Below are 12,145 nucleotides of genomic sequence, written 5' to 3' on the forward strand. Positions count from 1 at the left end.
TTGCCGACCGCCGTCTACGTCGCTGGAAACTGGAAAATTCTTAATCCTTAATATCTTCTTCGTTTTTCAACCAAATTTCATGAAAATTATACCAAAATGAAGCTCTAAATGAGTAGAACATGTTCTTACCTATTTAGAGTCATTAAACCAACGGTATATGGTCAAAAAATTCTTCGATAGTCTGGCCAAATCTGCAACTCAATAAACCCGAGTGTCCTAATGTCAAAACTGCTCTAAAATTGTTCCAAAGTGCTAGTGGAGCAAGAATAGTACCTTATTAAGTCCCAAAACTAGCTAAAACTTTCGCGATCACATCGGAGAAAATTACATCCCTCGTCGGAGCTTATAGAGTCTCGGATTTTCAAAGTCAAACCACTTAACAAAAGGTATCACTGTGTTCTAGGGTTCGAGAAGAGTAAGAATCCGGAAACACCAAGTTCGATCCGTAGAGTTTTGGTTTAGTTTGAGGGTGAATGCTCTCGGTTGTACGGACGGGGAAGAAAATTCGCGAAAGAGAGAGAAGATGCAAGTTGCATGTGTGCGTATGTGTGTGGCTGCGGGTTGGCCATATTAAAATGGCCTCAACCCCTAATTGGGCTGCATGCTTTGGATTCATGCAATTAAACCCAACCCAACCCAATTCCTTTATTCCTTTACAACATCTCCACTACGTACCCGACTCGACCCTAATTTGCATCCACATTCGCGTAACGTTGAATACCACTTACTCATGTCGATGGAAAAATGATTGAAGACTATATACATACATCCACGTCACAAGGCCCACAAGGGCAAAATAGTCATTTTAGCGCACTTGAGGATAAAATATATTATAATAACATCCCACATCGCCCAAGGAAGTGGATCCTGTAAGCCTTATATATATATTCTCATCTCTACCTAGTACGAGGCCTTTTGAGAAGTCACTGGCTTTAGATTCCATCGGAACTCCAAAGTTAAGTGAGTTCGCACGAGAGCAATCCCAGAATGGGTAACCCACTGGGAAGTTCTCATGTGAGTTCCCAGAAACAAAACCGTGAGGGCATGGTCGGGGCTCAAAGCAGACAATATCGTGTTACGGTGGAGTTGAGCTCGGGATGTGGTGGGGGCCCGGGCGGGGATGTGACAATTTGGTATCAGAGCCAATCCCTGGTCGAAGTGTGCTGACGAGGATGTCGGGCCCCTAAGGGGGGTGGATTTTAACATCCCACATTGCCCAGGGGAATGGATCATGTAAGCCTTATATGTATATTTCCATCTCTACCTAGCACGAGTCCTTTTGGAAACTCACTGGCTTTGAATTCCATCGGAACTCCGAAGTTAAGCAAGTTCGCGCGAGAGCAATCCCAAGATGGGTGACCCACTGGGAAGTTCTCGTGTGAGTTCCCATAAACAAAATCGTGAGGGCATGGTCGGGGCCCAAAGCGGACAATATCGTGCTACGGTGGAGTCGAGCTCGGGATGTGGTGGGGGTCCGGCGGGGATGTGACAACTTAGGACTGTTAAGGTGACAGTGGAACCCTAGTGTCTTTTAAATTGATTTTCAAAACCGTTTTCTTTTAGTTTATTTTTCCTATTGCCGATTTCTTTAAGTTGCTTTTAAAATTCATATATATTGTTTCAAGTCATAAAATAAAGTTAATCTTCTCTAAACTCTGTTTTATATTACTATTTAAGAACTAGTTTTAAATATAAATTGTTTTCAATAATCTTTGTGGAGAACGACTTTGGTAGAGCAAGCTTTTTAAAATTCGTTTGTATTATTTTAAGCCATAAAATTAATCTTCTCTAAACTATGTTTTAAATATTTATTTAAGAATTAGTTTTACAAATAAACTGTTTTCAATAATTCTTGTGGAGAAGGATCTTAGAGCCGACTATACTATGATAACATTGTTTCTCTTGCAAGTATTTTAGATGTTTTTAACTCTATTTGACTTCTAACGCACCGAGTACCTTGATGATACTTATGAATCAGGTTCTTCATACTTTTATTGGTCTCTTTGTTGTAGCTTATTTCGACGATATTTTAATCTATAGCAAGACCAAAGAAGAAGGTCTAATAGATTTGAGGAAAGTTTTGAGCGTGTTGAAGAAAATAAGTTGTATATGAATCTGAAAAATGCATTTTTGTACAAATAAATTGCTATTTCTGGGATTTGTGGTTGGTGAGAAAGGAATCAAGTGGATGATGAGAAAGACCAAGGCCATCTGAGGTTGTACTTCTGAGTTTAGTTTCTGTTGTAAATTTAAAAGAGCTTACTTCTCTCTCCAGCTTAAACATGCATGTATATATTGAACACAAACGATCTGTGAGTCTTAGTTTTGAGTTTAGTTAATTTCTCTCAATTAATCAACGGCTTTCTATGTTAAGCCAACTGACATTTTAAATGTTAATTTCTCTCGAAAGTTTTAGATTTTGCTCGTCTACGATTAATTCTTGATCATTTTAACTGCAGCATGTCATTGAAAGTGTTCATTGTTTTTAATTTGCAGTGAAATCGAATGTGATAGCGGAATTGATTAAACAGAAAATAGGCACAAATTAAAGTGTAAGTAGCTCTTCAATGCTTTGTTCTTGTCTCAATGGTTGCGTCAACTGCTTGTTTTTCTTACAGTTAGTTGTATCTAATCGACAGGTTAGACATCGGTGGCGTGTTGATTAAGTTACAGGTCTTGGGTGAAAAATATGCTTGAAAAAATTGCCAAACTGCGCTGATGCGGACAGTCGATTTTCATGGGGGTGAAGGGAGTCACCCTAACACAGTTTGAGCAAGATTGACTCTTCGAGAATGAGGCCACTATACACAGATGACCGATTAAATGTCAACTTTGCAAGCTCTGGTTTCTGAATTATCTGTCTGAAGTTTGTTTGATTTCAATGTCAACCGAGAGGCATTTTTGCCCATTGTGAAATGCGACTTCAAAATTTTGATCGTCGAATGTGAATGATAATGATGCATCCAAGCTTTAGAGAAGTGTTATGATCAATCTACACGTGCAAGAGCGATTTCCGACAATTGTTCCATGTTGAGTCCACATTCTGTCAATGGTCAGAAATCATCTACACGCACGTACGAACTGACCTTAGCAAAATGCCTTAGCGATACAGTAAATGTGCTTAACGGAGCTTGGTTAAACCACAATTTACTGGCTTGATTACCAAGGTTATCGGTGAAAAAGATGTTACTTGACAAAAAATGACGTGCTCTACTGATGAGATGGATGAACAATTTTCATGGCTGCTAAGGCATTCACCTGGTTAACACAATTTTCGTACCGTGAAGAGAACGACGAGCTGTACAGTTTTTTTAGTAGTTTGCGAATGTGACTTGAAAGGGATGATACATGATAATGTAGTCTCTTTGAAAACAATTGGGATGTTTGGATTGATATTAACAAACCTAAATTGGTACTAATTAAGTTTAAACTAATTCTGTCGCCATTAAGAATGACAAGTTCGATACAAATTTATTCCTCCCACCTTTTACGGTAAATATATTGTCGTATGAAAAAACTTTAAATTGTTCATTTCGAATTGAAAACAAAATTAAAGTCAGAAGGCTTAGAAAAGTTAGGATATCCTATGAAGTTTTGAGAATATTTTCAGAGGATATTCTATGTAATCATTCCTTTTCTAAAAGAAAGAAACTGTCTTCTTCCAATAACAACAAATCTCATGTACATTGCTTGCTTTAAAAGAATTAACCATTTACACAATCAACACTTTTGGACATTTTAAGAATAATATTTAACACACTATGAAACAAGTTTGGGTATACTAGGTTTGTAATGGGGATGTTCTTCTCCGAGCAAAAGCGCCCTCAGAATCGCCTCACTTAAACCGGCATAATGCACAATCAAATGTCCGCCATCGGGAACTTCGTGATACTGAATCCACGGCAGCTTACTTGAAATGAATCTCTGAAGTTGAAACGGCACAACCTTATCTTCGTAACCTTGCCAAATGTGAACAGACCGCTGGTTTTGTGGGAATGGGTTACTGAGATCCATTGGATCGAAATCCCAAGGAGAGAATGCCAATTTGAAGTCACGATGCAGAGTATTGAAAACCACTCGTTGCCGTAGATTCTCCTGTAGGTGTGCATACATAAACATTGTTACAGTAATCGCGAGACAGAAACGATTAATATGAAAATTCGGTTCATGGGGAAGCAGCCTTGACTACATAACACTATGGAGCCAACGTTCTGACTTGGTTTTACCTGAGTCAGCATTGGGAAGCCTGGTATTATTTTGAGGACATCCATGTCTTTGCTGTTGAAGAATACCGGGTTTCTTTCCATGACAGACGTTGAGGGGAGCCATTTCTGAGTTACCCACCACCGCAGTAGTCCCGGGGCAAATTCTGCAAACAAGAGGCCCCAATGGATGAGTTTTCTCCGATAATCATCCTTTATCAGTTTCTTGGGAAGAGAAGGCCATTGGTAATTGACAACTGGAACTACTAAGGCCACACCTGCGAGCCTACACAAGCAAATGTGGTATAAGAAATGTGAAGAGAAACTATTCGAATTGAATGAAGCCGAAAGTCATGAACCTAGAATCCAAAACCGAGCGTATTTACCTCTGCGGTATATGTTTGATGCAACTCCAGGTGGAATATGATCCCATTGAGACTCCAATGACATAAAACTTCGAGCCTAGCTCTAACTGATCGGCTAGTTGTTCGATGTCAAGGGCTTCACTCTTGACCGAACGCTTTGGATTTGGATCACTTTCTCCATAACCTGCCCGGTCGTAGAGCAGGAAATATATCCCCAACTCATCAATTAATTCCTGGAAACTGAACCACTGTGAAAACTCAACCCATCTTCACAGTTTTATTTTAAACTGATGCATCGGAACTATATAATCGAAATCAAGAACTTTTCTTGTAAAACAAGTGTATATATACACATATATGTATGATCAATGTTTCAATTCGTTGACTTATGAAGATATAAATTTTCAGAACAAATGTTTACCAACCTCAAAAATTAAATTTTTAACGTTCACACTTAATCAAGATTCACAATTTTTCGATACAAGCAATACTATAAAACCGAGAAGCCCGGTGAAGGCGGAATACTCTTAGCCAACTGAGTTACAAGCATGGTTAAGAAAAGAGAGATTGAAAGAGAGTAGTTACTTGGGGAGCCAGGAAACTCATTTCCTTGGAGCTTCCAAAGCCATGAACCATGATGATCTTGTAGTTTGCCTTGTTCTTGGGGACCCCACTTTCTCTGTAGGCCAGATGCCTTCCATCTGCAAGCTTGATTCTTGGTGAAGCTCCAGCAACTTCTTCTGCTTCTTCAGCCACAGCACTTGTTTTTGAATTCTTTCCTGAAAAAACATAACCAAAAATGGCAGATTGGATCTAATTAATTTCAAATTTAATTTCTTGGACCCAAAAATTCAATTGAAAAAAGAAGAAGAGAAATTTGAAAACTCACCTGGCATGATTTTCTCTGTTGGGTTTCTGGGATTTCAAAAGGTTAAGAGATTGGTGGGTTTTACCTGGATATACTTTTGAATGTTCCGCGGATAGGAGAATCTGTATCCTACTATCATTGTATTTCTATATGTACCCTACCAATTTGCTATCTACACCTTCTACGTATATTTTTCCCATTGAATTTCCCATTTTACCCCTCATCGCCCTCTCTCTCTAATTTTCCATTTTTCTACCTCTCCCACCGTACTCCGTTGTCACGACCGACGAAAACCGCTCTAACTCCGGCGACCACAGCCACGATTTTGGTGACACATTGACTGATACCAACTATCCCTTCGTTGCGAGGAAATGGCGGTTGGATGGTGTGTTAGAGTAGAATCATCATCTCTGTATTATTATTTTTTATTAAGATTTATTGTGTATGTAGTTTTTATTGTATTTAATTTAGGAACTGCATATGGATTATGTCTAACCCTATACATTGTAAACATCTCCTCAAGTCCCTAACCCCAATCATCCTCTCTTGACTTAACAAGAACGACATGTTATGAGTTACATCACTACTGTTATTTTTGAACCCAATCCAAGAAGCAACCAATCGTCTCTTGCTCTAGTGCTGAATTTGAATATCGTTTTCTTGCTTATGCTTGTGCGTAGACTGCTTAGCTTTGTTTACTCCTCTATGAACTAGGTGTTTGGCTACCCTTACACGTTCTGCTTTATTACGACAATCTCATTACTAATTATCTTGTTGATAATCTAATTAATCTTTGCTCACACTCGTCACATTTAGCTTGACTATCACTTTATATGTAAAAAGGTTGGCTCTTGGTTGTCATTGTATTTATCTCTCTTCTACGTTTAACTTAGAATTTGTAAATTGGCCTCCTTTAATTCCTACACTACATGATTATTGTAAAAACATAAATCAAGGATATACAAATGATTAGCATGCAGAGCACAAACAATTGCGTTGAGAGTATTTTGATTTACCAATCATTTGTGAGATCGAAGCAGCACCCTCTGATGCAGGTGAGATCGAAGCAGCAGCATCTGATGCAGGTGAGATCGAAGCAGCAGCATCTGATGCAGTTAGGTGCTTCTGTGTTGCCATAGGCCAGCTCACATCGCCGGTTAGTGAGTTTGGCAATCCGATTCTAACCGGCTGATGTAACAGCCACGTGGCACATGTTAGCTGGTAGCTTGCACGCAAAGAACAACATAAACTTTCGATTAAGAACTAATTTGGATTATTATCTTCCAAATCATGTACTGAGATAATACAAAGAGTTTTTATCCGAGACACAATGAGTTAAAGAAAATCCTAATCATCAAAGTATTGACCTCCAAAATAATTACAAAACGAGTTCATTAATTCTAAACTCTGCTAAAACACAACGAAAAAAGAGAGAACGAGTTCCACCTCCCCTCCCGAACACAAACCACCCTTATATTTCATACCAATATATAAAAACAATTTTATTTTATTTTACTTTTATCCGCAGGGACGTTAGCGTGCGAGGTGCGAAATTACCTTTTAAGAGAAAATAGAAAGATGGACAACTTACTTTTGCTATGGACTTGTAGCGTAAGAGCATTTACTTCTATACACGAGGTCTTGTGTCTGTTTCTTCGGTTGACAAAAATCTCGTGGGGAAATAAGGTTCAAATTCTTTACCGATAAATAGTTCACGGAATTTTAATACAGGAACATGAACGTCACTGTTTGTTGTAATTGATCCTCCAATGAGATCCTGATTCTAGGGTTTATACCCCCACGCACGAGCATATTCCTCCGTTTATTGTTTCTTGCTTGTGGGACTTAACATTGGTGCCTCACTTTTAACATGATTCCAATTTCTAAACACAACACAATAAATTTCTAGGTATTAAGAACACGGTTGGAAGTACTTTTAAAATTATTAAAAACGTTTTTAGATAAAATGTTTTTAGGTTCTAAAAGCACTTGAAATGATTCTTGAAAGAAACACTAGTTATGTGCTTTTTGCATGAAGTACTTCAAATGTTTTTTCAGGGTTTACTTGCATTTATACTAAGAATTGGTTCAAAAAATATTTTCACCAAAAGTATTTTCAGTCATTTTAAAAGCAATTCCCAACCAACTCTAATATTCCGATATATATTATTCTAGATCTTAGAGCTATGTGTTTTTTAGCTGTTTGTGCGGATCTTGTCCTCTTTAGTTTAGTCATTTAGAGTTGCCAGATTTGTGTCTTGTACACATCTTTAAAGTATTTTTAAAGTTATTTTAATAAATATCGTTATTTAAATCGTTCTGAACTCAAAACTATTTCCAACAAAATAAACACGGGTGCCACATTATAAAAGGTCAAACAATACTAATTATTCAAATTTCATTAATAAATTTCGTGACTAGCATTATTAAGCTACAAAGTAAATATTATATCTTGAAATTTTCTTGCAACATTCGATGATACATATAAAATTGCATGAGAAATACACTACGTCACATAAGAAAACTGAAAAAAAATATACCAAAAAATGTAACATACGAAAGTTGCACCTCAAATTTGTGTTCTATTAATTTAGAATAGAATAATGGTAAATTGCACTTGCATTATGAATGCATTCTAGTGAATGATCAATATAAGAAGAAGGAAAAGAGTCGAGACGATACGGGCTGGGCTCAATCAAGGCCCGAGTCTACCGGTCCAACAATCACATGCCCAATAAGTGTTCGAATTGATGTTGTCAACACATACGTGTTCTTTTTTTGAATGAAAACGTGTTCTTAAAGTTTAATGAAAATAAAATAGGGGAAACTTGATATAAGTTCAATTTTTTGAGCCAATAGTAGGAATAGTCCAGTTTATTAAAATAAGTCCAATTTGTTATATTTAATTATTTAATTATCAATAGTTATTTGTTCAATAATAAGATTTATTATAAAAATCAAATTTCTTCCCAATTATCTCTTTGCTTATTTCTTTTTATTTATCTTTTTGTTATTTCTCGTTCTTCCTCCTGCTTTAAACCCCATTTATAGATTTTATTTTTAATTTTTATAATCAACCTATATCACAGGTTAATTATATTTATCTACCTATATGACATATTCTTTTTTTATAATCAACCTGTCACAGATTAATGTGTCTTGCTTGTAGGTATGTTATGTTTTTTCTACCTTTTAATTAGGTTTCATATCTCACGTATAGGTATTATATACATTCATATATTTGGTACTTGAGTTAGGATAGAATGCTTTGCAGATAAATTTATGTTAGTATATTAGTTTTTTTGTTATAAGATATTAAATATTTTTTTTTGGAGTTGGAAAATGCATAATATTAGAAGATTTTAATTGATTTTTAATATTTTTAGAAAATATAAAATGAGTATAAAAGAAATAAAAACATATAATTAGATAACTGGACTCACTCCTAAAAACACTCTACGTTTTTGGACCTGGATCTAAAAGCCCCTATATACATTCATATATTTGGTACTTGAGTTAGGATAGAATGCTTTGCAGATAAATTTATGTTAGTATATTAGTTTTTTTGTTATAAGATATTAAATATTTTTTTTTGGAGTTGGAAAATGCATAATATTAGAAGATTTTAATTGATTTTTAATATTTTTAGAAAATATAAAATGAGTATAAAAGAAATAAAAACATATAATTAGATAACTGGACTCACTCCTAAAAACACTCTACGTTTTTGGACCTGGATCTAAAAGCCCCATGAAAATAAATACATATATCTAGACTTGGTCTCAAGGGAGGAAGATGTAATATTGACTTGGTTCAAAAATTTTTAATTTTTTAATTTTTAACTTTTAATTTTTTTTTAACTGAAGCGATATTCCATTGATAGAGAATACGGTTACAATACAATTATAAGAGAGTACCAATTGGGTGCATCTTTTTCGATGATTAAATTTGTAATCTTAAGAGAATAAAGAACAACACAACAACAATATCTCCCCCTACATGGCCACCACAACAAAACACAAGAACTAGTTGTGCGGATCTCCTACAATAGATCAGTGGTGACATATTCAAAACTGAGGAACACACAATGCCAAATCAATAAAACACTAGGTCACACAAACTGCTAGGCGGTACCAATTACAACTAAGTCGAGAAGGAAACCAACGTCGACTCATCTCCACAATAAAAAAGGACACGTAAGTCTTGACATTAGCAACAGCGCCATATGGATACACAACAATCATGACCCAAGTAAGGAGACTCCACACCAATTTGACCATGTACAAGGCTACCAAGCTATAGATCGAGCCATAGGCTACTGTGGGTTCGTCGTTGGTTCGTTGTGGTTCTGTAACATCGTTGACTTGATATGAATTTGTGACAGTTATGGCCAAGGAGCGCTGGAACGACTGATGAGCGCGTGTCCACCATGGAAACCAAGTGGAAGAAGGTGGTTTCGACCCCAGGAGGATCCTCTCTGAATCTTATTTGTGAGGATTCTGAGAATCTTTAAATCCTGTCCGTTCATCGTATATCATACGGCTAATTTTCGTCAGGTACTATTTATATTTAATTTTAAATAAAAGTATTTAAAATAATGTCTGGCCGCACGATGTATGATGAACGAACACGATTTAAGAATCCATAAAAGATCCTCATTCATTTCGACCCACCATTAAGGGTGCAATTTGAGTTTGGCCAACCCGAACTCGCTCACGTCCAACGCAAATTTAAACCCAAACAAGCGGGTTTTTTCTTAGTTATAACTCATCCGAACCCTAACGTAACTTCAACCCGTTCATTTGTTAGGTTGGGTGGGGTTGATTTGTTGCCCGCCAAAGCCCAACCGGATTTATCAACCCACTCTAACCCGATTAAACCCAAATGAACTAATGCACATATTACACCCAAGTCCAACAACCAACAACCTTTTATAATATTTGGTACAATTTCATTTATTGGTAGAGTTGATAGTGTGAAGCTTTTGAGCACTGGGGTTTCATGGAGCACTAAACTTGATTCTATTTGGTAATTTGTAGGTCCTCATGTACTTTATTTTAAAGGATTATAATGATAGTTGTGAATATATGATATACAACTAACTATTTTTCTTATTTAATAGAGATGCAAATTGAATTTGGACAACAAGACTTGAGTTCGGCGTTTGTTTATATTTGGATATGAAGTGTTGAGTTTTTTTTTTTTTCCCTTTTTGTACAAGCTCTGGTATCTTCTATTTTTAATTCAAACTTTGCATGGTTAAAACTTGCGTATTTGGTTTCACTTTTAAGTGGATATCAATTTGTAGAATTGAATTGAAGTTTTGATTGATTTATAATACTGAGGTTAACTTGCTTTGATGCTATTTGGCTTAATTTTTAAAAAATTATTGCAAAATAAGTTGTTAAAGGGTTAAACTAAAGAAAAGTTGGACAACTCAAATCCAACCCAAGTAAACCTGAACCCAATTAAATTCAAATCCGAATAAACCTGAATGAAACTCAACTCGGACTTGAGCCCGAAATGTGAATGTTGGGTTAGGATTGAGTTGACCCTTCAAACCGCCCAATTTGCTCGAATTGCACCCCTACCCACCACAACCACATATCGAACCCCAACTCATAGATCTATCTCGAAAATAGGGCGTAGAGATAGGGTTTGGGAGAGGAACTCCATCAAAACATGGAGGTTGCTCACAAAGCAAGGGTGAAGAGATGGAGAAGGGGAGCTGCGGGGTAGTGAAGGAAGGGAGAAGAAAAAGCATAAAAAATAGGAATGAGGCCTGTCGCCGATCCAAAGCCGTGGCAAGGAGCCTGCGGTTGGAGAGAAAAAAAAACTTCAAAAGTTTTATGTTTTTGTCGTAGTGGGAGAGGAGAGAGAGAGAGAACAAATTTAATTTCATAATTGCATGTTTTGATTGGGTTCAAAAGTTAAATAAGCAGATATAACACAAAAATATATAAATACTAGACTAGACTAGTAATCTTTAGAGCCAGTTCACCTGTTGCCAAAGGGCAATGTAGACTTGACATTCATGTCTTATTTTCTGTGTTTGTATCGTTTTCGTGTCATACCTGATATATTAATAGGTTGTGTCGTGAAACATCCGTTAAAATAAATGGGTAATATGACCCGACCCGAAATCAATCCGTTAATATTATTAGGTAATATGACTCAACCCGTTACTTGTGAAAATAATTATATTTTAAATTAATAAATAATGAAAATGAAAAACATAATTTGACCCCAAAAAAATATAAAACATAATACTGAATTAGTATATGCATACCACATTATCACATAAACATTACTTCAAAACATTAAAAAAAAAAAAAACATTTGTCCTTCAAGTATTACATATCTCAAAATAAGAGGCTAATGAAAAAACATTAGTACATTGCTACAAAATACCAAATGTTCAAGGATATGCAAAATGAAGAGAGCTGTGTTTCAATGTTGAGGATGCAATCACGAGCGCTTATATATGCTTTCACATTTTTCAGACTTGTACATTAATTATTATGAATTTTATTTATTTTGAACTCCCTTACAAATGCTATTCATGAGGGTTTGTGTGGTTCTAAATGGCGATGTACCTATCCTCAAAGCGTAGATGATGCAATCACAAGCGTTTGCCTATTTTTTTCACAATTTTCGCACTTGTATATTAATTATTATAATTTTTTCTAATGTCTTTGGTATTTTTAAAT

General features: G+C 36.0%; 1 protein-coding gene across 1 annotated transcript; it reads right to left on the bottom strand.

The window, feature by feature from the left end:
* Nucleotides 1–3,614: 3,614 nt before the first annotated feature.
* Nucleotides 3,615–5,668, bottom strand: LOC137743592 (uncharacterized). The gene is made up of 5 exons (XM_068483515.1): nt 5,457–5,668; nt 5,153–5,346; nt 4,589–4,800; nt 4,227–4,488; nt 3,615–4,095 (listed from the first exon to the last, which is right to left on the bottom strand). Exons 1-5 carry the CDS (start codon nt 5,461–5,463, stop codon nt 3,760–3,762), a joined length of 1,011 nt encoding a protein of 336 aa, XP_068339616.1. The 5' UTR covers nt 5,464–5,668; the 3' UTR covers nt 3,615–3,759.
* Between the last annotated feature and the right edge of the window lie 6,477 nt (nt 5,669–12,145).

Source organism: Pyrus communis, chromosome 8 (genome assembly GCF_963583255.1).
Source record: "Pyrus communis chromosome 8, drPyrComm1.1, whole genome shotgun sequence".
Classification (NCBI taxonomy): Eukaryota; Viridiplantae; Streptophyta; class Magnoliopsida; order Rosales; family Rosaceae; genus Pyrus; species Pyrus communis.